This window comes from Rhinopithecus bieti, unplaced genomic scaffold (genome assembly GCF_001698545.2).
Source record: "Rhinopithecus bieti isolate Rb0 unplaced genomic scaffold, ASM169854v2 scaffold_11401, whole genome shotgun sequence".
Lineage (NCBI taxonomy): Eukaryota > Metazoa > Chordata > Mammalia > Primates > Cercopithecidae > Rhinopithecus > Rhinopithecus bieti.
The window spans coordinates 2,412,123-2,425,170 of record NW_016807151.1 but is presented as its reverse complement, the minus strand read 5'-3'; the positions used below and the strand labels follow the sequence as shown (position 1 = coordinate 2,425,170).

At 35.4% G+C, this 13,048-nt stretch overlaps 1 protein-coding gene across 1 annotated transcript in view; it reads left to right on the top strand.

Annotated features, from left to right (window-relative positions):
- Positions 1-13,048, top strand: part of LOC108534844 (cadherin-12-like) — a 461,181-nt gene that overhangs the window by 436,740 nt on the left and 11,393 nt on the right. Inside the window, exon 7 of the mRNA XM_017880401.1 lies at positions 605-858. Within this exon, the coding sequence (XP_017735890.1) occupies positions 605-858 (254 nt within the window). The remainder of the gene's footprint in view (positions 1-604; positions 859-13,048) is intronic.

The following is a 13,048-nucleotide window of genomic DNA, read 5'->3' as shown; positions in this document are numbered from 1 at the left end:
CTGTTTTTTCCTGATTTTTTAATGATTGCCATTCTAACTGGTGTGAGATGGTATCTCATTGTGGTTTTGATTTGCATTTCTCTGATGGCGAGTGATGATGAGCATTTTTTCATGTGTCTGTTGGCTGACATGGAGGTGATTCTTTTCTTAAAATGTTTACCTTGCGCCGGTAATCCCAGCACTTTGGGAGGCCGAGGTGGGTGGATCACCTGAGGTCAGGAACTCGAGACCAGCCTGGCCAACTTGTTGAAGCCCTGTCTCTACTAAAAACACAAAAATTAGCCGGGCATGGTGGTGCGCGCCTGTAATCCCAGCTACTCAGGAGACTGAGGCAGGAGAATCGCTTGAACCCCGGAAGCGGCGGAAGTTGCAGTGAGCCGAGATCGCGCCACTGAGCTCCAGCCTGGGCGAGAGGAAGAGACTTTCAAAAAAATAAAAAAAAAAATTCCTTGTAATGCCCTTACCCACTAATTATGAAGAAAAATGAAAATTTTAAACCAGTACCATTGGTAATAACTTTGCAAATTGCTCTGAAGTAATGTTCACCCTTTCTGTCACATTCTACATAAATGTACTCCTTATTCTTAATTTGTCCTCACTACAGCCTTTAGATTTTGAAACAAAGAAGGCGTATACTTTCAAAGTTGAGGCTTCCAACCTTCACCTTGACCACCGGTTTCACTCGGCGGGCCCGTTTAAAGACACAGCTACGGTGAAGATCAGCGTGCTGGACGTAGATGAGCCGCCGGTTTTCAGCAAGCCGCTCTACACCATGGAGGTTTACGAAGACACTCCGGTAGGGACGATCATTGGCGCTGTCACTGCTCAAGACCTGGATGTAGGCAGCAGTGCTGTTAGGTGAGAAAAAGAAACATTTTCTGTTCTACGTCTGAGGAAAACAAAACAAAACAAGAACAAAAACAAGAAAACCAATTCTCTGTCCAAAACTGCATGATGATTTAATTATAGAATATGATGCTTGAAAACGTAAGACTTTACATAAGAGTAGAGGAAGTGCTATAGGATTTTGGGGGAAAATACATTATCAACTATCGCAACAACGTTTACTAGTGGCGTTACAACCACTAGAGGTCTGATTCTCGTGTCACTCAAGGTAACAAATCTCAACTCTTCATGTAGAAATGGGATTTAATAATATAACCTTTTAGAGAATGATTCTCATAATTAGTGATACTAAGATACTTTGGAAGTGCCTAGAGTATAATAGACATTAATACATTTTATAATTAGTCTAAAATTTCTGACCCCTTACCCAAAGTTAGTGTTTGAAAAAGTTATTGCAATTTGCATGTCATTTTTCCAGTGTGTCAAACGTGTCTGCTGGGTGTGAGGTGAAATGAGTAGAGGCACAGTTAGAGTCAGTCCTAGAGTAAAATGCATTTATGAAATTGCTCAAAGCATACACTTTGCAAGGAACTGCTTCCTGCTCATCTCTCTCCCATTCTCTCAACACATAAATTCCACTAGTACTATCAAGACAATGCAATTTTCCTTTTCCTCACTTATACATTGACCCAGCAGTATGTTTTGAGACTTTATTTTTCCCATTCATTCTATTGTGTGCTTGAATTTTCTGCTGCATGCCTACAGCTGTTGGGAAACGAATTAAAAGACAAGTATGAGATTTGTTTCTGAATCTTCTGTCCCTAAATGATTGAAGCTTAGTATGCAAGAACCAAAATAAGAAAACATTAAGTAGGTTTTTAAAACAAAACACTCTATTCTATTGACATGCAACAGACAAATATCTTGTAAGATTTTATATCATGTGGTAAGTAAAGATTAAAACAATGGATCAAGTATTCAGTGGTATCCTTAACACAGTAATTGCATATAGTGAAATCTCACGAAATGGCTTGACAGCATACGCAGCTTGCTCTTTGAATTTATCTGAATCCATCACCTATAGTTACATGAATACTACCTCAGTCAGCTTTAGCTGCTATAATCCATTAACACATACTGGATGTATTAGTCTGTTTTCACACTGCTATAAAGAACTGCCCTGAGACTGGGTAATCTAAAAAGGAAAGAGGTTTAATTGACTCGCAGTTCCACATGGCTGGGGAGGCCTCGGGAAACTTACAATCATGGTGGAAAAGGAAGCAGACGAATCTTACATAGTGGCAGGCAAAAGACAACATGTGAAGGAGGAACTGTCAAACACTTATAAAATAATCAGATCTTGTGAGAACACACTCACTATCATGAGAAAAGCATGGGGGAACCACCTCCGTGAGTCAATCACCTCCTACTAACTAGGACCCTCCTTCAACAAGTAGGTATTATAATTCGAGACGAGATTTTGGTGGGGACACAGAGCCAAACCATATCCCTGAGTGACTTAAGCTACAAACACAGTTCTGGAGGCTAGACAGTCGAAGATCAAGGGAACAGCTGATCTGGGGTCTGGTGAAGACTTACTTCCTTTTCAGCAGGTGGTCATCTTCTCCTTGTTTCCAGACACTGGAGAAAGAGAAAGAGAGCTCTCTCTAAAGTCCCTTTTGTTATGGTAAAAAGAACTTTATGAGGGCTCCATCCTGATGAACTAGTTACCTCCCAAATGCCCCATCTTTTAATACTATCACCTTGAGAATTAAGATTGCCAGATGTGAATTTGGGGGGGATACATATCAGCTCATAAGATTCCAGTTCTGCCCACCCCAAATTTATGTCTTTTTTACATGTGAAATGCATCCATCCTAAGAGCCCCAAAAGTCTCAACTGCTTCCAGTATTAACTCAAATCCAAAGTGTCATCTAAATATTATCTAAACCAAACAAATGTGAGACAAAAGGTACAATTTATCCTGAGGCCAAATTCCTCTCCAGCTGTGAATCTGTGAAACCAAATAAGTTATGTGTTTCCAAAATACAATGGTGAAGATATTCGTATTCCAAGAGGGAGAAAGAGGAGAGAGGGGTGAGAGGTCCAACGTAAGTCCAAAACCTAACAGTGGAAACTCCATTAAACCTTAGTCTCAAACATAATTTTTCTCTAGCTCAATTCTTCACTTTGTAGGTCCACTAGAATGGATGTCCCACTTTTGGACTCACTAGGGTGGCAACATAACCTCCCCCACTCAGAGGGGCACCACCCAGGCTGTGGCTCTCTGCAGTAGCCTCACTCATGTGCAGTGGTCACACCCTCGGTGCTCCATTAGGCGACTCTACCCCAATGTCTCTTCTAGGCATTGATCCCAGTGTTTGAAACCATTATGGAAGCAGCCATTCCACAAGGCTGGTGACATCAAATCACTATTGGGGTGATTTGGAATTCTTCCCTCGATTTGGAGAATTATGAATGCTCATAGCTGAAGGGTTATGTGATGCTGTTTAACGGAGCTGAAGAAGTTTGATGATCTTCTTTCATTTTACCGCATTTCTCTTTCCTTCAGTACCAGCTGGCAGTGTTTCTGCTATTATAATCTCATCTGTTTTCCTGGCTTTTTTAAAAAATAGTGGGTGAAGTTCATGGTTCGCACCTATACAAATCTTCTTATTAAGTAAGTGGTCTATCAACCCTTAATGTTCTCTTCTAAACACACTTTCTCATTATTTTGGAACACAGACGGGTTGAGATATTTTCAAGTCCTTAAGCTTTGGTTTCTTTTTACTTAAAAAATTCATCTTTGTTTAATTTCTTTTATTTCACATTTTACTGTAAGCAGTTGTGAGGAACCAAGCTACTCCTTTAACACTTTGCTTAAAAATCTCCCCAGCTAAATATCTAATTTCATCACTCTAAAGTCCTTCTTTACACAGAATCCTAGAACATGAACACCACCCACCTAAGTTCTTTGCCACTTTATGACAAATACTATCCTTCCTCTAGTTTCTAATAGCATGTTTTTATTTCTCTCTGATAACGTATCAGAATGGCTTTTACAGTCCATATATCTACCAACATTCTGTTTAGGATTGTTTAGATGTTCTTTGGGAAGACAGAATCTTTCTCTACAGTTCTCTTTTCTTTCTGAAACTTTAACAGAATATCCTTGAACATTCATAATTTTAGCACTTCAAAACTCTTCCAGCCTGTACCCATTACCCAGTTTCATAGCCACTTCTACATTTTTAGGTATTTTTTATAGCTGCACCCCTACTGCTTGGTACCAATTTCTGTCTTAGTCACTTAAGGCTGCTATAACAAATTATAGTAGATGGAGTGGCTTCAGCAACAAACATATGTCTCTTGTTTCTGGAAGCTGGAAAGGTTATGATCAATGTGCCAAGAGATGCATTTTCTAATGAAGGCCTGGTTTCTATTCTGCAGAAAGTCATGTCCTTGTATCCACACAGCAGAAAGAGGAAGAGAACTGTCTGGCGTCTCGGTTAGATGGGCACTAATCCTATTTATGAGGACTCCACCCTCATGACCTCATTACCCCCACAAAGGCCCATATCCATATATCATGCATTGGACATTAGGATTTCAGCATATGAATTTTGGGGAAACATAAACATTCAGTCCATAACAAATGCTTTTATTCTTGAAGAGAACCTGTAATCAGGAGAAAACTCTAAAAAAGCTCATCTGTCTTTTAAAAACAAGTAAGTGTAACAATTACTGAGCACCCCTACATTTCAGGCTGAATGCTAACCAGTTTACTCACTGGATTCAAACTATTGTTTTACATGTCTATATTACAACATGATTCACTTCCAGTTAAGTTCCAAAAAACCATATATGATTTATAAGGCTATATGCAGACACATACACACACACACACACACACACACACACACACACATACATCCACATATACATTCAGTATTTGTTGAGGTATTCCCCAAAATCTTCTGCCTTGGTAATTATTATGTATTAACCTAACATTATTTATCAGTCTTTTATTTCTGAAGCCCTTGGATGTTCTGTCGATAATTACAAAAGTAGAAGATGCCTGGTGAATGGATTTACAGGTTTTTAAAAATATGAACAGTTATTGAAAGAATATTGAAGGTTGTAACAAAAATAATTAAAAGGTAAATAAGATTAACTGAAACTCTCTGCAGGTCAATAAATAAGAATTTACATAGAGAAACTATGTATCTAGAGTAGAGAACATGCTATGTTGTTTAATTTACTATATGTTCTATTTTGAAGACTTATAAAAGAATGATGAGGCCAAAATATTAAGAAAACATGATTTTAATGCAATACTTAAGAATTAGAAAAATCAAAGTTCCTAAGTAAAAAACATTATTAGGTAAAGATACACCTTCCAAATTCAAGAAAACTGTTAGAGTCAAGACCCTGGTGTGAGGAACAAAGGAAGGTTAACATGAAAGAAATTCTCCTGCTATAAGTGTGCTTTTTATTTTGTTCTTTTTATGTCACAGTAGCTAGTATCTGACAAGTGCTACTTTATATCAAATAAAGTAGTGTACCATGTCTTACTTCTAATGAGTAGCAGTTGGCCCACTTGACACAGATGGATCTAATTGATCCCTGCAAGGGGTTGTCAAAAGACAGAGCTGTTTTTGAATCAGCTTGAAACCTGTCTTTGTTCCATGTCCTTGGCGTGAACAACAAACTTGAACACTGTCAGCTAAGGAAACATGGGGTATGAGGCATCATCTTTCCTTGTTCTGAAAATGTGTTCACTCACTTAAGAACGAGAGTGAAAAATACGTTGTGAAAACTAAGAATGAAAGTGTAAAATTACTTGACATGTTTAGATATGCTGTTTGTTTTGTTTTCCTTTACTTATCTATTCACAGAGTTATTATGCAAGGTATTAATTTAGGACCTTGGGTATTTTATCATCATCATCTTCATCATCTTCTTCATCATCATCATCATTATCATCATTAAGCACAGCAAAGAACCACATCAATGCCATAACCAAGGACTGAGCCCCTTTTGAAGAAAGGTTCTCTTAGGTTTCATGATTAGCAAACACACCATGTCTTGTTGCTTACTCTTTTTTTCTTTCTTTTTTTTTTTTTTTTGAGACGGAGTCTCGCTCTGTCGCCCGGGCTGGAGTGCAGTGGCCAGATCTCAGCTCACTGCAAGCTCCGCCTCCCGGGTTTACGCCATTCTCCTGCCTCAGCTTCCCGAGTAGCTGGGACTACAGGCGCCCGCCACCTCGCCCAGCTAGTTTTTTGTTTGTTTGTTTGTTTGTTTGTTTTTTTTTTTTTTGTATTTTTTAGTAGAGACGGGGTTTCACCGTGTTAGCCAGGACGGTCTCGATCTCCTGACCTCGTGATCCGCCCATCTCGGCCTCCCAAAGTGCTGGGATTACAGGCTTGAGCCATGGCTGCTTACTCTTAACCTTCGGCCCCAGCTTAATTCATAGTTATTCTTTACTTTTCTAGCCTTTGCCTTTTGATGCACTGATTTCTTGTCTCTAATGCTGTATATTCTTTGAGGTGAACACTGCTATTATATAGTTCCCAGAAACAATTTCTAGTGAGTCGAATGAGATTGGATTAAGTATATCCACCAGTAGTGATGCAGGGGCTTTTCATAACAGCAAGTTCTTGAGTTTAGAAATTTAAAACTGTTGATTATCCAGTTACATTGAAAGGTATTATTTACTTTGAGTATTATTGATTTGGGTTACAGAAAGATTTCAGTGGGTAATTTTGTTTAATATGTACCACTTTTCTTTTGTTCCAAACATATAAAAGTCTGTTATCCTTGGAATAAATGTAAAAATAGAACTTAATCATATTTTTTATAAAATTTTAAAAATTGATTATTTAATTTTAATCCATGTCAAAAGTATTAAATAATAACAGAATGATGATGTAAAGTAAATCTATTTTATGTATATAGACTTGCATATATAAACTCAAAATTACAGTGGTTAAGAGTGCAATTTAAAAGTGTACAGATTGTTCCCCGACTCGTAAAGATTCATCGTACAAGGTTTTCACTTTGCAATGCTGTGAAATTGATATGCATTCAGTAGAAACCATACTTTGAGTACCTATACATCAATTCCTTTTTTCCCTTTCAGTTCAGCGTTCAATAAATTACGTAAGATATTCCACACTTTATTATAAGACAAGCTTTGCGCTAGATGAAAATCGTGTAGGCTAACATGAGTTGTTCAAGCAGGTTTAAGGTATGCTAGGCTAAGCTAGAATGTTCGGGAGCTTAAGTGTTTTAGATGCATTTTCAACTTAAGGTATTTTCAACTTATGATGGGTTTGTTGAGATGTAACCTCATGGTAAGTCAAGGAGCATCTGTATTTGTCATCTTGTCTATGCTTTTGTTTAATGATCTTTCTAACCAAAACCCATCGCTTAAAATCAAGTAGGTAATTTAAATAATAATCAGAAAACAATTTCAACTACCATAAGTAGAATGCAATGTTAAATTACTGATTAGTTGTTAAAATACAAATGCCTGTTTCCACAAAAATGATCTTATATTCCAAATCTAGTCTTTTTACCACACTTTTGTAAAAATGGCTGTAATCAATTGGAATTGATTAAGAAAGTATCAAAGTAGCTGGTTTGCATTTGAAGGCTCTTTTCAATATGACAGAAATCTTAGCATGTGTGCAAAAACCTAAGTTCAAACACAGCACACTTTGGGATAGAGAAGCAAGAGAGGCCCAGCTATCATGTGACATCCTATGGCAGTATATATAACTTCTATTCAATGTTTGAAGAATTGCCCATTCTCTCTTTCTCACCTACCTCACAAGATTTTTGCGAGAATTAAATGAAGTATTGGTCTAAATGTTTCTAGAGTAGTATCTGGCATATTTAGTGCTACCTATGTGATTTATTTTGTTCTTCTTCTCATTAGTATATAAACTGCACAGGGGCAGAGATTTTTCTACATTTTTGTTGAGAGATCCCACACACTTAAAATATTGCCTAACACAATATTTTGATTAATATTTAAATTATGGATAGCTATTAAATATTTGTTCAATGTTTATTTGTTGTTTAATTAATATTTAAATTATGGATAGTTAATAAACATTTGTTCAATGAACGACTTGACCCATATAACACTAATTTCAACTGAATATTAAAATGGCATAGTATGCATTTGTGTTTTCTGCATTGAAGAAAAATCAACACAGTTACTTCCTTTGTAAATCTAGAAAAATATCTGAGAAACTATGATAATTTCAGTATTTCAACACTCAGATTTGTTCCAAAACGTTGGCTCATGATTGTCTCTAATAATTAACTAATAGAAAATGCTATCTTAAAAAAAATCACATTTATTTTTGTATGGACTATGATCCTGTAGCTTTGCAAATAATCATGTACTTGTTGTCAGATGCTTCTTTGATGATTTTGAGAATATATACATTATATTAAGATTCACATTGTGAATACTAAAGGAAATAGATAAGACATGGGGACTCAAAATGATTATTTTATCTTAATGAATGTTCTACAATATATATGGATAATATTCTTCTTCCAATACCTATATGAATATTCAGTACTTTCTCAGAAAGCATACCATGAAAAATAAAAGTTATTTTCTACCAACTGAATAATAAAATGTAAAATGAGAAAAGGTGATTAGAGTTATACAAAAATGAGGAATCTGACTCTACATAAAAAAAAGTTTTTCACATTAAGAGACAATAGTGTGTTAGTTTCTACACCAAAACTATTCTTCATGAATTACTTTACTAATTCTAAGTGAAGGTAAACTCTGGCTTTTAACAATAGCTAGGACTCAAAGTACCTCTAAAGAATACATTATAAATTCTTAGATCATTTGACAGTATGCAGGAAACAAATACACAGAAACAATGCAAAACATGTTAAATGAAAAAAAATTAGATATTTTTGTACAAATTGATGGACATGAAAAGAAAAAGCAGAGAGGGTTTGATAAGGAATGCCTCTAAAAAACTCAGAGATAAACAAACCAATAAAAGGAGGTGTAGAATTTAGAAACTGCAGGAGTAGCTGAATATATTAATCTCTGGGGATTTTGCTCTATTCATCTTTTTCACAACTGTGGTGTACTGAGTCTTTAGGACCCACAAGAGAATTATTTCTCTGAAGTTGGTTTTTGCATGAAGTCTCTTTGCAAGTGTGCTGATGGTATTTAGCTTGTATTAACTCCATTTATAGAAGCGAAGAAACTGAAAATCATTTTACTTAAAGAAAATGAAAAAAAAAGCAAACAAGAAAGAGAAGAAGAGAAAATTTGCTAAGAAAATAGAGATCAACTGGACTACAATTTGTTAACAGAGGTTAATCCCCATAAAGATCATGCCAGAACACCCAGGAGTATGAGCGCTTAAGAAAAAAAGACATTACCTTTACACATCTAGATATAGATCTACCTATATTAGATTTGAAAAAAACTCACATGCACATATACATATATATATATACATACTGTATTTTATTAGTACATTGCATTATACGTTAGAATATATCTTTTACATCAAGAAAATTTTTTAAATTAAATTAATCTTGCATGTAGTATATGAAACCTTATTCAGTATAGTCCAACTCTCAGGTATCTTTTCATTTTTCACATTATATGTATTTGTGTCCTAAGTAAAATTTTGGTAAGTACCATGACAGGGTTCAATATGGTGGTTTCAGTGGATATGAAGGACATGAAGAAGACACTGGGAAACGGGAGAAGTGAGTTATAAGTGATAAAATATACATACCCTTTTGATATCCAAGATGGCAGAAGTCTAGGATGAAGGAGATAAAATAGAGGTTAACTATTTTAATTGGAAGAAATAGAACTGAGAAGAGTTGAGTTTTGGTAGACCACATCTTCAAATTTCTTTATATGAGTTCTGAATCTTAAGATTTATCAATAACTTAATTTGCCTATCTTTAATCTCTCCTTAATCTCTTTGGGGAGCCATTGCACTCAAACTCAGCAAAATGTATCCCCAGTGAGACAGTTGAGTATATATGCTTTAGACATGCTGTTATCAAGTTATTGGTCCATGTGAATCTGCCTTTTAGAGTGGAATTCTATCTGTACTTGACAATATTAAACAAAGCTGACACCTTTGCTAGCATACACGCTTATTTTGTTTGCACTGGAAAAAATAATAGCATTCCCTTCAAATTTACACCAACTGAATGGTTAAGAATATATATCTTCAGAATTTGTTATTATATACTAAATAATGGAGAATTACCTGTTTCTCTGTAAATAAGGTTATTTTGCTTCCTCTTCAAATGACCAACTCACTGACAGTCAATATACAAGGAACTATCGCAAATAATATGTACCAAGATAAACACGTTCACTTTTACTTATGTCAGTAGCAACCAATTATCTACATATAGTAACATTGTAAGAGCTAAATTGTGCTGGGTACTGAGCTTAGCACATTGCTCAGATTTGTTTAAACACTGAAGCTGACATTAGTTGACAGAGCGGGACACTGAGGCCCAAGATCATATTATGTCTTTAGAAAGAATAAGAAAACGATTTAAACAAAGGCTGCCAAATTTCAAAGGTTACGCTACTAATCACTCTGCTATTTAAATTTAATTGAAATGCTAACCTGAATTTTTGAGTAGCTTTGTAATTCTACAATTAATGAAAATAAAATTAAAATTAAGCAAAGTGGCTGGAATATGAACACAAAGCAGTAAAAATATATTATATTTGGTATTTTAAAATATGTTAACTATGGACCCTACTATATATGTGAAAGTATTATATATACTTTACATATGTTTAAAGGTAATTACAACAACCTAATTAAACCTGAAAAAATGTTAAATTGGATTATGACAATAGTGACATTGATCAGGCTGGACTCACCATATTATACCTTATTACGTGAGATTAAGTTCCCTTTATTTTACTGGAGAGCTACAAAGTTCTTATACAATTTAGGCATAACTAAGCGTTTTACAGTTGATCAAATTCAATGGGTTTGTGATACAGATCTACAACTCCAACTTTTAGGAGGATAGGAGGATTTCAATGAAATAGACAATGATGCGTTTGCTTTAATTTTCAAATAGATTTTACATTATTCTATTGATATGCCTAAGGGAATCTCTATGACTAAAGTGTCCAGATATTTGTGAGACTATGAACTTTTTTTTTTTTTTTTTTTTTGAGATGGAGTCTCGCTCTGTCGCCCAGGCTGTAGGGCAGTGGCACGATCTCGGCTCACTGCAAGCACCCCCTCCCGGGTTCACGCCATTCTCCTGACTCAGCCTCCCAAGTAGCTGGGACTACAGGCGCCCACCACGCCTGGCTAATTTTTTTGTATTTTTGGTAGAGACGAGGTTTCACCGTGTTAGCCAGGATGGTCTCCATCTCCTGACCTCGTGATCCACCTGCCTCACCTCCCAAAGTGATGGGATTACAGGCAAGAGCCACCACACCCCGCCGGATATGAACTATTTTTGTGCTGCTCTGTTATGCTCTTTGCAACTACCCCCAAATGAGAGAATATCCTTGTCTTTGTAGTCTACATATTCTATATTACTGACCTGCACTATTTGCATTTAACTTTTGCCTGCTAGAGGTTCATTTTTGTTGCTTTACCTGTAAGTACTGAGAGAGTATCCTATATAAGTACAATTATCCTAGCTCTTTTTCTTCTGTCTTTAATTTCCTTTGTAGAATAGCCCCTTTGCCACATGTATTTGAGATTTTGCACATTATTTATATATTAAAATAGTTACTTTAAATATATAAATAATAAATATAAAATGTTCTTCTCAAAAAATACTGTAATAGTCAGTGATCAATAGGAAACAAGAGAAATGAATCCATTTCATAAGCTGTTCCCGAGCACTCAGTTAAGAGAATATAAGTAATTTTCAGAGCATAAATTAGCTAAAGAGTAGACTAATCACAAGCAGAAAATGCAAGCTTAGTTAGAAGGAAAACAAAAGCTTTCTTTCAAATATGATGTCTATATTTGGGTTTCAAATGGTAAGCAACTCTACGTAAAATGGCCCTGTTCTTCAGAGCCATTTGCCCATGACCTAATAAGAGTAAATAAATCCAGTGCTGACCTGGGATAACAAGCATTGGACTTAGTTCAACAAAATAGTTATAATGAAGCTCTCTCAAAAAGACGTCGGAATAAATAAGTTTGAATATTCAAAAATGTAAATTAAAGTATTCCATGCTTGAAATATGACCAGGACATTATCAATAAGAAAAGTCAGATAAAGTAATTCGATTCACACATATAAGTGCACTGTATTATAAATAGAACAGTATATTCAGTAAGGAACTCTTCATACTTGAAAGAAACTTCCTGTATAATGAACAACACAAAATAGTTACTTTGCTATTCTCATTTGAGAGAAACTGGTAACACCAATTCAAATAGGTAGAAAGTAAAGTTTAAAAAATGGTACAGTTTTGTAAGAAGGAAGTAATAGATGCTCTCTAGAGGGATTTGGCAAGTCTTTATGGGGAGAACATGAAAAAAGCTAAAAGGTGCCTTTGATTTCTGAGTAAATTAGGAAAGTTTTGTGACATGAATGGGAAGAAAAAAATTGAAATGAGCTGACAACCAAGTCCAGAATAAGGGACTTCTGAAAGTCTAGAGTCAAAGATACTTCTAAGCAGAAGATACCAACATTTACCGAGCAAATTCTTTACTTATTTAGTCAGTTATTACAGTCTGTATTTTTTAATATGTGGTAAAACTGAGACTTGGGAAGTTTAAAGCTATTAAGTACAGAGCCTAGACTTAATCGTTATTTGTCTCAACCTCATTTTCTTTCTATTACAGTAAGCTGCTTCAAGGTGTCTGCAAAGTAAACCAAAGGGCAGGTGTAAAGCTTTGGGGGCAGAAGAAGTTCTTGTCAAAGATAAAGTTATTTTTGCTCTGAGTTAAAGACAAAATACATTGGTCAGATGAACCAACAGAATGGCGGGGCAGAAGAGAGTTTTGAAGTTAACTTCCAGATCTGTAAGATAATACAGAGTGAGAAGACCATGTATGACTGTTCCAAAAAGGAAAAAAAAAAAAGGCGGAGGAAAGCTTAAGCAACTTGGGGGAAAATACAAATATAACAATTATAATTCCTTTTTTTCTTTTCTTTTTTTTTTTTTTTTTTTTTTTTT